Here is a 20,328-nt window from a genome sequence, read left to right on the forward strand (position 1 = left end):
GGATGAAATACCATCTGCTCCATCCTCCAGCTCAACTCTAATAAGTACAGGATTGTTCACATAGATAGGACAGAAAAAAACCAAGGAAAAAAACAGATAAAAAACCATTTGTAAGTCTGGGTTGTGGCTATCTGAATGTCAATGAAAGCCCCGAGTGTTCTGCAGTGTTCAGATTGGAATCTCAAACAATAGAGCCTGTGTTTGTTCTTCCCCCGAAAGTTTAAGGAGGATAGAAAAGGGGAGAAGAAGAAGACAGAGAAAAGGCTAGGTTGTCTGTTAAAGGGATTAAGCATAGTAAATACCATGATTATTCGTCTGTTTGTATGTTGAATGAATTGCTTTTTATGTACCAGGATATTTTGTTAAGCTGATTATTTTTCTTTAAACCCAACGGTGATCTCTGTTGAAAGCAGCCTGGACCAGTGACTTGGTGGACAGAAGAATCACACAAACAGGTGGGTGTGGTGATGTACTCAAATTTAGTTTCAGATATTTTATTATTACAACAACATAAAGCCAGAAATACACATTCAATCAATAAAATTGTCCTTTATGTTCTCTTTAAAAGTGACATTAAATTTAGCTTTTTCTGTTCTTTGAACTTGGTTGTTTTTTTTTTTTTTTAATTGCCTGAAAAATGAAAAACATCACTTTTCTTTCTCCAAAGGTTTGAAAATGTCTTATTGAATAAGCATTTCAGACTTTCAGTGAAAGAAACAAATGCTTTTATCTTTATGCTCTCTGCTTCAACTTCAAATTATGCTGGGTCACAAAATTAAACTAAAAATGCCTTTAACTTTGCTATTATTATATTATATATTATTCAATAAGAGAAAGAAAATTAATCACTAATAGATGTCATACTCAAACGTATCCCCTTTTGGGTTTTTGTACATAAGGCAACAACAATTCTGTAAAATATTAAAGAAAGCTTAACAAAACTTCTTTGAATTCTTGAATTTGGCTGGATTTATAACCATACGACTGGCTGGTACTTATACTTTTTTGGCAAACTTACAAAGGCTCTCAAAAAGGTAAAACATTTCAGAACTTAGCCCACAATTAAATATATCACATACAATTCAGCTACAAATAAAACATCTAAATTGTAAGAGGAACAAAACAAAAAAGGTGGTTACATGTGTGAACATTTTTTAAATTATACTTTGTTAAAACAGCTTTTCACGTAATTTCATTATTCAGTCTTCTTAAGGTTGATTCCTAACATCCATTACAGCAAATTTTAGTCAAACCTGGAATTTGGGCCATTATTCCAAAAGGCGTGCTTGACATAAAAAACTATTTAAGAGAACATTACCAGAAGAACACCAGCATCATAATCTGGATTTACCTTTTTTTAAAAGAAGGATTTAGGGCTTTTGTTGAGGTGGACGAAATATGACAAGCTCCTAATCTGGTTCAATTTTTAGCCAAAACTATCAGATGTGTGCTAGTCAAATCAAGTCAAGTCAAGTTTATTTATATAGCGCTTTTCAGCAACAAGGCACTCAAGGCACTGTACATACGGAAAAACATTACAATGATACAGAAAATCAAACAACAGAGGTAATAAAAAAAAATAATAATAATAATAAAATAAAGAGAATAAAATGATGGATAAGAAAATGAAAGGAGAATTGGACTGAAAACGTAACTAATAATGTTTAGATGGCACAGTCAAAGGCCACTCTAAACAAATAGGTTTTTAATCTTGATTTAAAGCAACTTTAAAGCGATTGGTCATTGTTATGAAGTTGTGGAGGTTTGAGATAGACCTGTAGTTCTGTAGTAGCAGCTTGTCCAAGTTGCTCTTTTTCAATAGAGGTTTAATAATTGCTGTTTTCAGGGCCTGGAGGAAAACACCTGACAAAAGGGACGTCTTTATTATTTGTGTTAAATCAGATGTTATTACAGGCAAAGCTTTCTTAAGGAAAGCTGTGGGTAAAACATTGAGATAGCAGGAAGAAGAGCTTAGTTGGTGTACGATTTCTTCTAAGATTTTGTAGTTTATTTGGTGAAATTGTGAAATTTTGTCAAAGTCAGTTCTAGTTGGAGACAACTTTGGTACTGGAGTTGATGTGGATGTGCTGACTGCCCCTCTGATCTTTTGGTTTTTTTCAGTGAAGAAGTTAGCAAATTAATTGCAGGCCCTGGTAGAGTGGAGTTCAGATGCTACAGTTACAGGAGGGTTTGTTAACCTGTCGACCGTGGCAAATAATGCACGAGCATTGTTTATGTTTTTGCTGATGATCTCAGAAAAGAAAGATTCCCTTGCATTTTTCAGTTGCAGGTTATATCTGTATAGTCTCTCTGTATAGTGAACCTGGAGTCCAGTCTTTCACCACCTGCGGTCAGCTTTTCGACACTCCTTTTTTTCACTTCTGATTGGTGGAGCACTTCTCCACAGAGACATTTTCTTCCCACAACCGACTTTCACTTTAATTGGAGCAATTGAATCAACGATGTCCGAGATTTTAGAATGAAAGTTTTCTACCAACTCAGTGTTGGTAGAAAACAGTGTTACAGGGCAAAGTGGAGGTAGAAGAGTAAATCTGGTTAAAGGTTTCAGCAGCACCGTCCTTAAAGATCCGTTTTCTTATGTCTCTTTGGCAAACTGAGTCATTGCAGGTGATGCTTTCAAAAATAACTGAAAAGTGGTCAGATAGGGCAACATCAGTTACAGACACCTTGGAAATGTTTAGACCCTTAGTGATGATCAAGTCCAAAATATCTCCCTGTTTGTGCATTTGCTGTTTAACATGTTGAGTCAAACCAAATTTTCTAAGAGTGTCACATAGATCTATTGCACTTCTGTCTTCAGGATTGTCCATGTGAATGTTGAAGTCTCCTACAATAATTAAACAGTCATAATCAACACATATCACAGATAAAAGCTCAATCACTGAAAAAGTTTGTTTTGGACTTCGGAGGCCTGTAAATATTCAAGAACATGGTTCGGACAGAGCTCTTTACCTGGAGAGCCAAATATTCAAAAGAGTCAAATTTGCCCAGAAATACTTTTTTACACTCTAATAAATCTTTAAACAAAGTGGCCACTCCTCCACCTTTTCTTTGTTGTCTGCTCTCACAAAGAAAATTGTAGTTTGGAGGCGTCGACTCTATCAGAATGGGAGCTTTATTAAATTCATGTAACCATGTTTCTGTTAAAAAACATAACATCAAGATCGTGGTCAGTAATGCGGTCATTGATTAAAAATTATTTTCTTGACAGAGATCTAATGTTCAATAACGCCAATTTATATAACTTAGTTGCTGATATTAACTCTGTCTGGTTGTACCTAACAGTTTATGGCTTTTTTTGATTGTTTATTACTGTCTCTTATCCTTTTGGCTTTGTTTTTTCTGTCACGTATAAGCACAGAGATTTTACAACTATCTCCTATTAGGGGCCCAAGTTTTTCCTGGACATGCTCATTTCTGAAAGAGTTACCACTGGGGCCCAGACTGTATCACGGATAAGTGATTTGAAGGTCCTGATTAGGAGGAAATAGATTAGGAGTTGGTGGGGCTCTGCGGCATTTGGAAGATGTTGGTTTAGTAGCAGGGCCTCGGCCACTGGGGGTCTTGAATGGAGAACAGTTCAGAGCCATTTGGGTCCCAATTTTAAGAGCTCCTTTCATGTTATCAGAATCCAGTAAAGCAAAAAGCAGGCTCAGTGGGGAGATGGGAGAGTTCTGTGCGGTCTGGGTCGGGGTCTGGGGTGAGGGGGGTTTACTGGGGGTGTCGGTCTGGCTCTGGGTTTTGGGGGAGGGGGGTATAACGGGGAGGGGTGTTGATGAAGTTCACAGGTGTGGTAGCACATGTTTTTTTTCAACCACTTATTAATCATCAGAAGTCTCGAAAAAATATGATCTCCACAGAAAATCGGTGCAAAGGGTCCGCTGAGAAACACCTTGATATTGAGACCTCCAACAATATTCAGAAGATGAGTGAAATCCTCCTTCAGTCCTTCTGATTTTTTCTGAGCCACGTCCTCCATGGCTCCACAGTGTATAATAAGGTTTTCCAGAGACGGGCGCTTTTCTGTGATTGCCAGAATATTCTCTGAGATATCAGACACCACGTTACTGGTACCAATCATGACTTCTGTGTTTTTCTTGTTGCAGAAGTTTTTAATCCCATCCACAGCTGTGTTGCCCACTATTAGGGTTCTTGGTCCGGTGGGGTACTTTTTTCTCTGGCAATTTAGGACTGTTTAGAATGAAGGTTGTTCTCAAATCTTTCATTGTTCTCAGAAGAGGGATACTTTTCCTGGTTTTCATTCTGTAGTGGGGCAAATCTGTTTTTGAGGGGAACTCCATTATTTCCAGCTGTCTCAGTCCTATCAGTTGTTGTGACATCAGCTCACTGTCGAAGTCTCCTTTTCCCAGGGGAAACGGGGGCATTTCTCTGTAATTCTGGCCATTCTAATTTATTTAATTGCTGAGATCTTCCAGTGAGTCATCCACCTTGATTTTTTTGGGCATGCGTCTAAAACATGCCAGGGGGGTCTGCCAGTAGGTTTATTCTCAGTGTTCTGATTGCCGGCTGAGTTGTTGAGCTGGCTGTCACTGTTTGGGATCACAGGCAGAGTTGAATCATCACTGTACCCCATATTCACCTCCACATTCACTTCTAGTCGATGGATTTTCATCTCCAAAACAGCCAATTTCTGTAAAGGTTTGTTGAAGTCCTCTGTGGTGAAGGGAGGCATTTTGTGCTGATTAGCTGGCATCAACTTATCCTTCTTTCGAGTTCAATTTTAAAAACACCAAAATTCTTTAGAAAAAAATTAAATTAAATAAAAATAATAATAATCCTTGGGAGTCGCTGGTTAGAAGTAGTTTTAGTCCAATATTTCTGTAATATTGGCTAAGAGATAAAACGTTAGGAGTAAAAGAATGGAAGCAAGCAGGGAGCTTAGGAGAAAAGAGTCTGACCAGGCAGAGAGGTGGAAGCAGCAAACTAGTAAACTAAAAACAAATACAAATATTATCTTTCACCCTCAAAGAGAGTTCAAGCAGATGTATAAATCAACAAGAGAATTGTTTCATAAAAGGAACATAAACGTTTTCAGAACTAAATTTGATAGAATTCAGAAAAATAATCAAAAGGTAATTTAAGAAAGTTTTATCTTGAGGGTGTGCGCACCTATGCAAGCTCATTAATTATTTTTTTAATTTTCGCTCTAACACATTTGTTTGTTTTTCTGGTAAATTGTACAGGAAAGATATCACATTATATGTGGAAAAGTAAAAAAAAAAGTTTTTGTATATTAAAATGGGTATTTCCATTTTTGAGAAACCCTGTATACTAACCTGGTCCAGACAAAGACGTGACCTGCAAAGCGTTTTTGCCTTAGGAGACTAGTATTTAGTAACTTTTAAATTTTTCAAAAATATAAAATGAGGGAAAAGTAAGCACTTCAGGATTAGAAATAAAATTTTCTGAGTGGTATTCTGTGACTGGCCTGCTGTGTGAATAATTGTAATAATAATTAATCATCTCCAAAGATCCTGCAAAATAGAGCTCAGGAGCAAATTCACATGTTTTGTCTCTGTCAGGGCTGAGATTGTTCTCCCTCTTCCCAGGATCCAGTCCATACTTGTGCTCGAGTTCTTCCAGTCCTTAGTCCATCTACAGACTCCTATAGCACACACTCTGGAACAACTAACCAATCAATTTAAAGGTCTCCATACAAAACTTTCTCTTCCACCTACTAACACAGTTCCATCTGCTTTTACCTCAGTTGAGCCCTTTGCTCCATCTGTTTCTGCTCCTCCTACTTTGCGGGACGTCTTCCCCTGATTCCAGAACCTTCTTTGGTTAAATGTCAGGGATTCCTTCTATAGTTCTCCTTGTTGATTTTTTTGAAGCAGACTAAAATGCATAACCTCCAGTCAATACCTCCATTGAGGTTCCTTTGGTCACTTCTCTAATCCGATCTGCTCAAAAGACCAGTGCTGCCAGTAATTAAGGGGTTACTGGCAGGTGCAGCAGCCCGAATATCCCAGATTCCAATAAAATTCCACCATCTGCATTAATTAGTCAGTTCCCTATTCTTGCCTTTGTTGATTCCAGTTCCGAGCAGAATCTCATCAATCCTAACCTCATCAAACAATACAACATCCTGGTTCAAAGCCTCTCATCTCCCATAAAACTTACTGCTTCAATTAGTTTGCTTCTGTAATCACCATGAAAAGATCACCTTTCTTCTTTTTCCTACCAGATAATCTCCAGTTAATCTGGGTTCTCATTGGTTTAAGAGGCACAATCCCCACAATAATCTCATGCCTCCAGTCTGCTGTGTACCGACTCTTTCTCCACCAGACTTCACTAATGGTCCTCCTGCTGAAGACGCTAATTTCAGAGAGTTTTCAGTCAAGATCTCTCTCGTTCTCCCCCTCCTCATTGTCCTATACGACTGCGCCATTGACCTTCTTCTGGACACTCCTCTTAATTTGTCTATCTCTACAACCTTTCACGCCCTGAACATGTGGCCATGAAAAAATACATTAACAAGTTAGTTAAGGCTGGTATCATCCACCCATCATCCTCTCCTGTTGGGGCTGGATTTTTCTCCGTAGAGAAGAAGGATAAAACATTAAGACCCTGCATTGACTAGGCTTGAATCAGATAACTGTCAAGAACAGGTATTCCCTTCCCCTCATATCTTCCACTTTTGAACCTGTGCAAGGAGCCTCCATCTTTATTAAATTAGATGTTCATATTTGTGAGAGTTATAAATGAAAGACAGACTTTAAGCAACATATCAGACATTTTGAGTTTCTGGTAATGCCTTCTGGCCTCACCTATGCCCCCGCTGTGTGTCAGGGCCTAGTTAATGATGTGCTAACAGTTCATTAAAATTTTCGTTTGTGTATCTTGACAACATTTGGATCTTTTCCAGAGATTTGAGGAAACATTGACAACATGTTACACAGGTTCAGCGAAGGTTATTTGAAAACCGTCTCTTTGTCCAAGCTGAGAAGTCTAAGTTTCATGTGGAAACAATAACCTTCCTGGGTTTCGATTTTGAGAGTGAGCAGGTGAAAATGGATTCTGTATAGATAAAGGCAGTCCAGGAATGGCCCACTCTCACTACAAGGAAGCAACTCCAGTGCTTCTTAGGCCTTGGTAATTTCTATAGATGTTTTACTCAGGATTTTAGTCTAGTAGCCTTACCTCTCACTACACTACTTCAACCAAGAAACTTTTTCTCTGGTATGCTGAAAAAGAAAGATCCTTCTCAAAACTCAAAAAAAGAATCTTCATAGCTCTCATCCTGGTCTATCCGGATCCAGCTGCTCAGTTCATGTTTGAGGTGGAAACTTCTGACACAGAACTTGTAGCTGTGCTTTCCCAGAGGTCTCCTTCTGATGATAAGCTCCAATGCTTGTGCTTTCTTTGTTAAATGTTTCTCTCAAGAAATTATATCGGACATCAGGAACTCCTTGCCATTAAGTTGGCACTAGAAGAATAGAGACACTGGCTCGAGGGCACGGAGCAGCCTATCATCATCTGGACAGGCCATAATAACTTTGCCTATCACCAATCAGCTAAGCGATTAAACCGTGGTCATGAATTCCTCATCGACTTGGAGGGCTATGGTCCAGAAGACCGTACCTGGGTTCCCCCGCCCTTTTCATCCTGGATACATCTCTCAACCTTGACTTTCAGAACTCTGCTTCTTCCATCTCTTGGTATCTGTCAGCGTGGTCCGTTGAAGGGGAGGTGATGTCATACCACAGAGCTGTGTGAGGGTTGGTGTGTGTCTCTCTCACCTCTCCCATGGAGGGTGTGACTAGCAGGTGTGGCCCAGCAGCTGCAGCTTGTCAAGAGTAATACGGAGGAGCTTATAGAGGAGTAGATCCCATGAGGCAGATACCAGATTATCTCACTCAGCGTGGTAATCAGGCCTACCTTGCGTTCTTACTTTTCTTGTTCTAGCCCTAACCTGAGTCTGTCTTCCCTCCTCCCGGGATTCAGTTCATGATCCTGTTCGACTTCCTCCATTTCATTGCTCAGCTTCCTCACTCCTTGGATTCCAGAAGATATCCTCCTCAGCCCACCACTGGTTATCTCCTCATTGCTCCTCAGACCTTCCTCCTGAAAACAGTCGCTTCCTCTGCTCAGCCACTTATCTCACGCTCACCTGCCAGTCCTCCCTCTGACACATCAGCTCCTCCTCCTGAAAATAAGGAAACAGAAACTCTGCATTACCAAGCTACCACCACCTACCAATCTCAGACGCTGTGGGATTGCTCACCAAAGTCGTTCTTACTAACATGACAGCTGGTTTGACTGAAAGCTCCTGCTCAAATAAATTTTTCTGAGTTCCTCCACCACACTGGATGATTTGACATAGCAATATTTTATGTAAAAAATGCAAGCTTGAAACTTTACTATTGCTGCTTTCCCTTGGCTGACCCTTGTGTTTTTCACTGATGCCAGAGTTCAGCAGTGCAAATATGGTGTCATCACTCTTCATCACCTTAAGCTTTGTTCTTTGCTGCCTTGTGCTCACTTTCATTCATTCATACTTTTTTATATCTGTTTTGATTTTAGCCAGTGAAATTAATGTAGTTATTGTGAGCTACAAGCCTGAATACATTTACAAGGAAACATCTTAAATATGATGATATATACTTGTAATAGAAATCTAGGATATTGGAGGGGAGGGGACCCTTCGGATATAAAGTCAAGTCCTTTCACCGAAAGATAACATTTGTCATCATATGAAATAGAAAAATGTCATGTTGTGTCAAGGTAGGACCCAATTGCGGAGCGTAGTGTAGTAGAAGCAAAGGATTTAATGATAAACAAACTTACAATTTGACCTGGGACAGGAACACCGGCAGGTGAGTGACATGAGCAGAATGATAACAGGAGCGTAGGAACAGAGGACATGGAATCTGAGGAGGATAATCAGGGAGAGAATCAGGTGCAGCTGGTGGAAGAGAGACTGAGGAATACTGAGGGAGAGTGACTAATTAACACTGATTAGCAGCGGTGCAGGAAAGTAACAGAACACATCTAAATTAACTGAAATAAATAAATAATGAGAACATAAACAGGGATGAACTAGATCTATAAGGAAATATAAACTAAGATATTAACACCGGAATCCAGGGAAGTAACAGAACTAAACAGAAAGAATCTAATAAACCCGAATGAACAAAAATAAAGCAAGAGAAGAACATGGCAGTGCAAAGAAGGTAAACAGAACTCAAACCCAAAACCTAACACAGGCAGATTCTGACAAAAAAAGACAAATCAAGCCCTAAGAAATTAAACATCTTTGATTCCCCCTCTGCCACACAGTAAATTAAAAAACATTGCTTAATAAAACAATTAATTAAAAAAGTTAAACAATGTGGTTTCATCTTAAATCATTCAATAACTCATCTTTGTACTTGAATATAGCAACAAAATAATATAGTGAGCTAAATATAGTGCACACCATTGCATTATTTTGTTTTATCAAATTACAAAATCACACCCTGTTTAAGACAGCATGGGTTTTACTTTTTATTACTCTAAGAATTCATCAAAAACTGACTTTAATTTATACCCCTCCGGCCATGCCTTTAGTCACAGCATTCAAGGACTTACTTAATTGTTTTTTCTCAGAAAATCAAAGGAAGATATGGTGCTTATTAATGTCAGTGGAAATACATGGTGTTTTGCAAAGCAGAAACGATTTCCTCTTGTGTTCCTAATAAAATCAAACAAATTACTACACAAACAAGTTACATGGTGGCTTGACATTCTCCTGTTGTTCTGGCTCAGTCTTGAGACTTATTTGAGGTCCCGAATTAGTAAACACAAACTACATGTCAGAGTGTCAGAGTTGTTGTTTTACGAAGCTGAACACTAAACTGCAACTCCCCTAGCTGACTCCCAAATGACCAATTAAGGACATTTTGTCTGAGAAGTTTGAGTTTTAAGAAGTGACAATTAGTATATGTACGTTTTTAACACTTTAATTAACAGTAAACAAATGACACACCTGAATCTTTATAGTTCCCTACAGAAGTAACCATACCTCTTAACATTTGTCTTTTGTGCCTTCTTTTATAACTCCAGCTGTTCTGTGAAGGACTCAGAGGTTTATTAGAGAACAATAGTGAACAAACTCACGTGAACTAAATTAATGCAGATGGGATGATTTCCTTTCTTCAACAGAACAAATTTCATAAAGTATTTAAAGAATCAGGGAGATTATGTAAAGTCCAGTTCTCAGATTTCTTTGCCATCAATATAAAGATTTTAGGAAAATCCAATGGTAACTGGGAATTAATGTAATCAAAAATGTATTACATCAGTAATCACACTAAGATCTATCTATCTATCTGCACTGGATTTTTTTGGGGCATCAGAGAAAATATTAAAGAATAGATTGATGTTTGTTGTTCGAAAGGTGATAAAATTGAAAAAAGTCCAATTGATTGATTCTTTGAAAGCAACATGATTTATTTATTTTATTGATGGAGCATTAATGCATTTTTTGAGTCAGCTGCAGAAATTGATATTGATGTGTCACCTACAATGTCAAAAGACAGACTCTTTTCCATTATTGTCCTGCTTCAATGTACAACATCTAAATGTGTTGGCACATTAAGATGGCTTTTAATAGCATCCTGGAACCATTCTCACAAAAGAGCTGCTTTTTATGAGCTAGAAGACACATAAAGAAATGATGGGACGGTCTCAGCGCATCTAGTGCCTAACATGGTGAGACTGCAACTCATTGTCATTCTGTCATGTGGCAGAGCAGAGCCCAGGCACTGCTCGGTACGTGTGGGCTACACGAGGCTGGCTGGAAATGGGAGGAAGGCCTATTAGATTTAATGAATGGCTGTCAAGCACAGGCCGCTCTGCATGTATTGCGTGTCATGTAAGGATTTCTTTAAAAAAGGGAAAATGAGTCCTTCTAGTTTTAGGTCCTCAGGGTTTTTTCAGAGCACTTTAACACATGTAAGTGTTGGTTGATATGCTTGTATTACAAAAGCCTCTATCCACAAAATGTGGAAACCACACTTTGGTTTACCTGCTCTTGTTATCAAGTACAATAAGCATTGCAGCCACACACACACATACACACACACACACAGAAAATATGGTTTCCTTGTTGTCATACAGCACATTCTCCATTTTCAGACCTTGACCTAAATGTTTCTTGCTTTATATATCTGCAATTTCATCACTCACTCTAAAAAGGCCCTATCGAGTTTGACTGACAACCAAACATCTGCTCACCTGTGCATTATTTCAGCCCACAGAAGCATTTTGAAACAGATTCCTTGGTTTGTTGGCAGTTGCTTGGTGTAACATCATTGAGGGGCTGTTGTCTAGTTGTTGCCTCGAGACGTTCGGTCCAGGCACATGCCTGGCAGTCCCCGTGAAAGACAACAACGCCTCACGATTCACTGGCCACTAATTGGAGTGTCACTCTACAATGCTCAGAGATATGAATACAGCCTGTACATATGAAGGCAGAAACAGATGCCCTCATCCAGGTTTTGCTGTGAAATTTAATTTAAGAGTATGTCCTGTGTAAGAAATTGATTTTAACAGCTTGTTACAAATGGATCTTGACAGCTAATTTACATTTACAGGATTAAACGGAATTGTGATGAGTATTAATACTGTTGCCATGTTGACTGCGAAGAATACTGACCATCATATACTTTAGTCATTTTCCAACATCTATTGTTGTGAGCTGTCAGTCAGCTGTTGACAATGACCAAAGGAAGGGAATCTGCAATTTCCATGGTTGAAAAAAAGATCAAAGTTAGCTCTATAAAAAATTTTTCCAGTAGTGATAAACACAAAAACTACAGAGCTCTTATCAGAGTTTTGAGAAACTCTATTGGTAAAAATAAAATCCAACTGCAGGCTAACTACCAAGCACATGGTTAATTAACTAGCTAACATAAATTCTTTTGACTCCCAACGTTACTTTACTGAAGGAAGAAAAACTGAAAAGTGAATAATCTGCACAAAAAGTATTTAGGCCAGCTTTGTTTGGGTTTTTATCAACTCTGCATTTTTCATTTCAAAAATAAAAATAATTTTTCTACTACTATCATTGCTTTGTGATCAGTATGATCAGTAATGTACATATTTCTGTACTATTTGTTTGCTGTAATTCAATAGGAAAAGGAAGTGGCGTTAGGCCACACACACACCCCCACACACGTGCATTTATGTATATATATGTGTGTGTGTGTGTGTGTATGTGTGTGGGTGGGTTCCTGCCAGACAGCATGTAAATGGTAAATAATAAAAGCGCCTAATCAATTTGTTGTTGGTTCTGACTTTGATTGTCCTTGCACTCTTGACCCAGATCTCACAGCACATTATAATTGGTGCATCGATTTGACTCACAGTTTGTCAGCGGTATATGTGTCTCTGTTTTCCTTGTCTAGGGAGACATTGATCTAATTAGAAGTCTTCATTAGTCAGCTGCAGAGTGTAGTGTCATCCTTAAGGAATGTGGCTCATCATCCCCGACATAAAACACAATACAGGTCATTGTCTTAATGTAAAACAGATCATGGCTTTCACTTACCAGAGCTGAAATAGGAAAGTTGAGGACATTTCTTAAAAATGCACTTTGGTGCTAACAAACCTTTTTCAATTTCTTCAACACTTTCATGTTATTGTTTTGATTATGATTTCTTGTATTCAAGAGAGTTTACAGAGATTGCAAACTGAATCAGTCAACATTTTGTTCGAGCTAACCTCATCTGTATGCTTCTGGAAAGCAAATGTTTTAAATCAATTAAGCCATCAAATAAAAAGTGAGTAAGTATGTAAACTTTATTTATATAGTAACTCTCAAAAGTCAGAAACTAAAACATGCTCTACAATGAAAGACAGGCATAAAAACACAGAAGATACAACATAAAATAAAATAAAAAATGGGAAACAAATAACATTATACAGCCTAAACAGACTTAAAAGCCAGCTGAATAAATGAGTCTTTAACTGTTATTTCAGAGAATCAGCAGAACGAAGACAGCTCAAAGATTGCATTTCACAATGGGCCAACAGCTCTAAAGTATCCATCCTCTCTGGTCTTAAAATGTGTTCGTTGGACCATTAACAGCCTTTGCACAGATGATCTCAGACTGCGAGAAGCTGTGTACGATTCTAGAAGGTCAGAGATATAGGCTAGGGCTCAACTAAATAGGGCTCTAAAAAAAAGGACAAAAATTGTCAAATTAATTCGGCAGCCATTGTAAAGAGATTAAAACCGGAGTATTGTGCTCTCTCTTTCATGGGTTGCTTAAAAGCCTAACAGCAGCACTATGTACTGCCTGGAGATGGTTGAGATCCTTTTTATTCAAAACACATTAAAAGGCTGTTACAATATCCAAGACGAGATGAAGTACAGAAAAGGCATTAATATTTCCTCTCTGATTCATCTTATGATACCGGAGTTCGAAGCTTAGAAGTATTTCTAAGCTAAAAAAAACAATTTCTGAGAATGGAACTCTTAACACTAATGGTGTGGCAGAATCAAAAATACCAATGTTTTCAAGGTTTGGTTGCACAGAAGAGGTAAATACACCAAGTTATTATTTGATTTCAGTTATTTGCTTCTTACGGTCAAATAATTGTTAGCACCTTTTAGTTCTGATTGTCTTTATGCAATTTATGTAGCACTACCTAATAGAGCATTCCAAAAGCATAGAGTTTACTTCATGGAACTTTAAACTGTTTAACTTGCTGGTTACTTTCCAGAATCCTAGTGGTTATTTTCTGAGTCTTTCCCAGAGCCTATCTGGTATTTTCCTGAACTGTCATAGAACTTCCTCAGAATTTAGGTAAATTGCTGGAGCTTACGAAGCCCCTGGGTTATTGCAAGAATTGGGCTGCATTATAAGGTGACTGGTAAGTGGGTACTTTTGTGGAGTTAGTAGGTACTTTGCAGAACTTATATGGAACCTTTTACTGGAACTGAGCTGGAATGTACAAGGTCATTTCCTAAAACTTTTGTGGAGCTTACTAGGTACTTACCAGGTGAGTTACGGGATGCTTTTACTTGAACTTACAGGTAATGAAGTTACTTTTTACTTCAAGGGTCTGGATGTTTTCATAGATATTACCTGGTAAGTTTTATGAAAGTTCCGAAATTCCAGGAAAGTTCATATTTGATGAGTTCTGAAAAGTATCCAGGATGTTCTGGCAACATTCTAGAAAGTAAGCAAATAGGTTGTCAACATTAATCCATTTTTGACCACACCTGATAACCTTAAGGTGCACCATTTTTATGCAAAATGTAATTTGTGTTTTAGACAGTTTAAGATAAATTGCAGTTGTTTAATTCAATATTTGCGATTTCTTTTATTTTGCTAATTGTTTTAGATTAAACAATTTCTTAATCATTTTATTTTTATCACTGTCATACAATGTAACATTTTACTGGCTGGGAGTGGCTAATAATTATTCTTATGAGCAGAGGAGGTGATGCTACACTATGTATGGGTGTGTGTGTGTGTGTGTGTGTGTGTGTGTGTGTGTGTGTGTGTGTGTGTGTGTGTGTGTGTGTGTGTGTGTGTGTGTGTGTGTGTGTGTGTGTGTGTGTGTGTGTGTGTGCGTGTGTGTGTGAGAAACAGGATTTTATCGTTTTATCAAAACAAGCACAAAATATAGAGTCAGTGGCATTTTTCACTGTTTACCTATTTTTATTAGCAGATAGCAACAACAGAGTAACAGCAGTTTCTCTCTTGGTAAATGTAGGCTACATTGACTCGACTAGCATGTTTCACGGTACTGTATGTAAACACTGAAAAGGACAAAACAGACAACTTTCCGTAAATACTATGTACTGTCATTCAACAGCTCACTGAATGATGCAGCCCTTACAATATTGCAGCTAAAATTAAATTGTATAATCTAATCTAATTTTTGGGCTCTACCTGAAGTGTCATAGCCTGCGGCAACTTTCTGACCCACATGCAGAGAATCCCAGGAGACCACAGAAAGTTTTAACAGTTTTATTGTAGGCTGGTAATCAAACAAAGTTAACTTCAGGAACGGCCTCCGGTATTAAGGAGAGCAACAAAAGGAGAGAAATGGTGAAACGAGCTAGAATATGGAAGGATGGTGATTTAAATGTGAAGTTGGTCATCCTTGTGAGTCCAAATGAAATAGAACAGGTAGGGGTGTGGACAAAGTCCAGGGTGTTGGTAAAGGCAGAGTACTGTGTTCACAGGCAAAGTTTTTGGAAGGAGCAAAGCCAAAGGTGGAAGCTTTAGGGTGCTGGTTGTGAAGCAGACAGCCGTATGATTTCGTTAGAGGAATGGTTTTCAGCTAGGCAGATCTGTATTGTCAAGAACAGATCCTTAGGTGATACTCAAGGTGGTAACCTTAGGACAGGGAGCACAGAACAGGGTAAACACAAAAACCCAGAGAACAGGAAAAAACACACCCAGATGTCTGGTTGGCTAAAAGGCGTTGAATGACTGGCAGCCAGCTTCTCTTAAGCCACAGGAGAGAGTCTGATTAGGCAAAGGTGTGCGAGGCTTAGCAGCTCAGCTCTGCAAATCAGGAGAACCTGCAGCTCCAAGGAAAGAGAGAGATAGACCACACAGGCACCACACACCTGAACCCTGACATGAAGTTATTCAATTAGCAAATTACTTGAATTGTTACCTCTTTTTTCAGTTATGATCCTGCATACAAATAACATCAGAAGATGGGATGCAGCACTATCAAGATTATGATCTCCTCCGCTGGTAAATAAAGGTTTAACAACACATGACCAGTCCCTTCTTTTCCATTGTTCTCTGACAATGGGAGCTGGAGCTGGAGAGGAAATCCATGTACGGATAGTAAAAATGAGCACCCTGAGGGTACTGGCATTGGTGACAGTGTTTTCTATGGTTCCTGGTGCGTTTCTGAGTGATATAAGAGATACTCAGGGTCTGGAAGGCCAACAGCTGGCCCAAGGGTCTACTGTTCTGCACCATCGCCAAAAGAGAGGCTGGATTTGGAAACAACTGTTTGTCCAGGAGGAAGATCCCACTTCTCGCATTGTTGGCCAGGTGATGCTTTAAACTGAATGTCCGCCATGTCCTTCATATGGTTATTCCCTTTGAAAACACATTTTTTTATTTACCTGATAAAAAAAACCTTCTAAACCTTTCTTTTCTCCTCCTCTGTAGGTTAAATCTGACTCTGACCGAGGCGAATTTAATATTCAGTACATATTATCAGGAGAAGGTGCTGGAGATGTGTTCGAGATAGACGAGTATTCTGGAGAGATACGGACTCTAAAGAAGCTGGACCGCGAGGAAAAGGCCTTCTATGTCCTTCAGGCCCAGGCCATAAACAGGAGGACCAATGAGCCAGAGGAGCCCCAGTCTGAGTTCATTATCAAAGTGCAGGACATCAACGACAATGCCCCACTCTTCCTGAACGAGCCGTATTTGTCCAGCATCCCTGAGATGAGCCCAGTTGGTATGTTTTCTCTTAAGGGCTGAGGTGCTTTTGAACTAAACTAAGAAAAGAGTTAAAAGGAGATTTTTTTATTTAAATAATTCAGATTTATTAAATTTTATGAGAGAAGAGATACTTGTAAATGTTCAAAGAAATTTGAATGTTTTAACAACTAGATTTAACAATTAAGCATAGATAAACAGTCTCTTGAAGCATGTTCTTAACTTTTTTAACCCTTTTTACTAATACATGGTATGAAACATTTTATGCTCACATAATTTCCTTTTTTCCAAATACACATGTTTTTGACACACTAAATGAGATCTCCAATGATTAACTTGGATGTTTTCTTTAGTTTTTGGACTTCCTTTAAGTTTTTTGTGACATACCAACACAAAGTAGTGCTTAACTCTGAAATGAAAGGAAAATGACACTGGGTATTCAGTCTTTTTTACAAATAAAAACCTGGAAGTGTGGCATGTATTTTTATTCAGCCCTGTTTACTTTGATACCCCCAAAATCCAGTGCCACCTACTGCCTTCAAAAATTACCTAGTTTGTAAAAAGATTCCACCTGTTTGCAATCCAATCTCAGTATAACACCAGCTGTTATGTAAAAGCCTCAGAGGTTTGTTAGAAAACATTAGTGAACAAACCACCTCATCAAGACCAAAGAACACAAAAGACAGATCAGGGATAAAGTTGTGAATTTAGGTTATCAAAAAGCCTCCCAAGCTCGAAGAACAATGTTTAATACATCATTGAACATTGTTGCGTGAAGATATATAGAATAGATTATGGCAAAACTGAAAACCTACCAAGGCATGATCGCCCACATTAGCTGACAGGCCGGTCATTTATCAGAGAAGCAGCCTGGAGGTGCATGGTCCTTCTGGTGGAGCTGCAGAGATCCACAGCTCAGGTGAGAACAAAGGTTGGCAGGACAACTATTAATTATGCACTCAACAAATCTGGCCTTTGTGGAAGAGAGGCAAGAAAAAAGCCATCAGAGGTCCCATTTGAAATTTGCCACAAGGGGTCACAACAAACCTTTTTAAGAAGGTGCTCTGGTTAGATGAGACCAAAACTAAACGTTTGTGCCTACATGCCAAACACTGCACATTACCCAGAACACACCATCCCTACAGTGAAACATGGTGGTCGCGGCATAACGGTGTGGTGGAATGGTTTAAATCAAAGCGTATACACAAGCTAGAATGGCCATTCAAAGTCTGGACCTAAATTTAGCTATCAAAAAAAGGTCACAAGACCTGATAAGTGATGTTCACTGACACTTTCCATCCCATCTGACTCACATTGAATTATTTTGCAAAGAAGAATAGGCAAAAATCTCTGTCTTTAGATGTGAAAGTAAAAAATTTGCTTAATTGTAGTGAAATGTGGTTATATAATGTATTGATTCAGTGGGGCTGAATACAAACAGTTGGCACATTTTTAGATTTGTAAAAAAAAAAAAAAAACGAAAACCACCTTATTCTGCTTCACAATTACTATTTCATGTTCTATTACATAAAATCCCAACAAAATGCACTGCAGTTTTTATTTGTAAAAAAACCAAAAATGTAAAACTTTGGCAAAGCACTGTACCAGAAAATTCCCACAGTCGTTGCCTAAATTGAACCAAAAAGCTGAGGAAAGTAAATAGTAAGTTATAAGTAGCCTCCTAACTAAAAGAAACGTCTGAGTGTTGAATCATTTCCAATCGTGCTTTCTCCTTAAAAAAATAATGAGTGCAGAAAGAAAACTGAGAAATTTCCAAAGTATAAAGCTGTAAAAGCTTTTGTGTTTCATGAGGTTTTCATTTACTGGTTATGTTTTCTGTAACGAGGTTGATCCAGCCGTCAAACTTGGAGATAAAAGGACATTCTTAAATGAAATCCCAACTGAAGACCATGAACAAAGTATTATAGGAGTGTCTGCCATCTGTCCCCTGTTCAGGAAGTCAGAAGTATTGGATTCTCTATCATGGCTTGAAGGCCTTTATTGATGGATTTCTTAAATAAGCTTATTATAATCACTGCACTTTCATACCAAAAACATTACCATTTCATTTTGTATAATCTGATTCTGCTGCATAATACCCCCCCATAATAAATCACAATGAATTCGACTCAGAGAGGGAAAGTGAAAGGGGAAGGTTGGAGTGAGGGCATCCGAAAATAGGAAACGCGGCGGTAAATCCATGCCTGTGAATGAAAGACGGACCACTCACATGGAAGAAAGAATGAGACAGAGAGCGGGAGTGAGGGAGATATTTTTGAAAACAAGGTGAGGGCAAGGATATGGTCAGCTCAGAAAGAGGTGGCAAGTGAGAATGATAATGAAATAAATCTGAATCAAGGAGAGAAAACCCGGGGCAATAGGATAGAGAGATGTCGCTACAGGGCTGGAAAGGTTGTCACGCACACCTGCTCTATACTGTGAAAGGCCAACACACCCCCACCCCAACCCCCTTCTCTCTTTTGTCAACATCCACTAACTCTCACTCAGCCTCCCTCTGCTCTTTGCTTTTTCCATTTCCACTGCCTCCCCCTCCACCTCCTAAGTCAGAGAGACAGACCCTGTGGAACTGTGGCATAATCACTTTATTTCCCTGTCGACTGGAACTGCTGCCTGAGTGTACTCTGACTGTGCAATCCGCTCCCTGCCCCCACAGGGACCGCGGTGGCCCAGGTGACAGCCACAGATGCGGATGATCCCATGTTCGGCAACAATGCTAAGCTTATCTACTCCATCCTGCAGGGGGAACCCTACTTCTCTGTGCAGCCAAAGACAGGTACGGCATTAAACAGACCTCGGATTTCTAGTATTATGCCTATATTTCAAGAAATGAGGCCTAAATTTGCAATGATGAGGATATTAAAGAGAACACAAATTTCCAGAAGTAGATTCTCAATCAGTAAATTAGAATATCAAAAAGTTGTATTTTGTTTCCCTAATTCAATTAAAAAAGCCAAACCCAGTTCTTATATAGATCTATCATACACAAGGTGATACATTTCAAGTGTTTATTTTAGTTAATGAAAATGTTTATGGCTTACAGCTAATGACAGCCAAGTTTAAATTCTCAGATAATTAGATTATAACATAGGAGCACTTAGAAAAAGATTGTTATTACATAACTTCTATATCATGGCCATGTTATTGCCTACACATTCATCACAGTTGTACAGAAGACTAACGAAACCCTCCACAAGGAGTAACAAATGGCCATTGCTAAATAAGCTGGATGTTCACAGAATGCTATATGCAAGCATTTTAATGGAAAGTTCAGTGGAAGGAAAAAGTATGCTGCAACAAAGAGCCTTGACAGGATTGGGAAGCTAAGCTTATTCAAGAGACTGGGGGGAGATTTACAATGCATCTACTGTGGCTGAAGTCAGTTTTTCAGTGGTCACCAGATGCAGAAGTGATCAGGACCTGGGCTTCAACTTTTTCTGTCCTTTTTATTAAACTACTTCTGAACCACATATGTCACAATCATCTTACCTGATCTAAGTAAACAGATTGGACTGAACCACTTTTCATATGAAATTATGCTGTGTTCTTTTGGTACCCAGAAGCCGCAGTCATTAAAAATGACCAGGATTAATGCTTGAAATATATCACTCTGTGTAATAAATCTACATAGTTTATAGTTTTTAAATTGAATTATTAAAATAAATGAATAAAACAAATAAATTAAAATAAAAGTATTAAAATAAATTTGCTGAAATGCCACAGCAAATAATTTTCAAAGGACTAGACTCATCAACTTTAAACATGACTGGTGACAAATTTGCCTGTTCTAACAGTACAATTTACTTAATCCAAAATATGATTCAACACATTTCTGTCACGGTTCTGTCACGAT

At 38.5% G+C, this 20,328-nt stretch overlaps 1 protein-coding gene across 6 annotated transcripts in view; it reads left to right on the plus strand.

Moving 5' to 3' along the window:
- The first annotated feature begins 224 nt into the window (after positions 1-224).
- cdh19 (cadherin 19, type 2) overlaps positions 225-20,328 on the plus strand; it is a 60,474-nt gene continuing 40,370 nt past the window's right edge. For 5 of the 6 annotated variants that reach the window (XR_007035738.1, XR_007035739.1, XR_007035741.1 and 2 more), the window contains exons 1-4: positions 225-455; positions 15,682-16,061; positions 16,182-16,476; positions 19,132-19,251. Coding sequence is in view for 2 of the 6 variants with exons in the window: in XM_047349760.1 (XP_047205716.1) it covers positions 15,810-16,061; positions 16,182-16,476; positions 19,132-19,251 (667 nt within the window). In the remaining 4 variants the exon portion in view is untranslated. The remainder of the gene's footprint in view (positions 456-15,681; positions 16,062-16,181; positions 16,477-19,131; positions 19,252-20,328) is intronic. The other variant, XM_047349759.1, reaches the window with a different exon arrangement.

The sequence above is a fragment of the Girardinichthys multiradiatus genome, chromosome 21, assembly GCF_021462225.1.
Source record: "Girardinichthys multiradiatus isolate DD_20200921_A chromosome 21, DD_fGirMul_XY1, whole genome shotgun sequence".
Taxonomy (NCBI): domain Eukaryota; kingdom Metazoa; phylum Chordata; class Actinopteri; order Cyprinodontiformes; family Goodeidae; genus Girardinichthys; species Girardinichthys multiradiatus.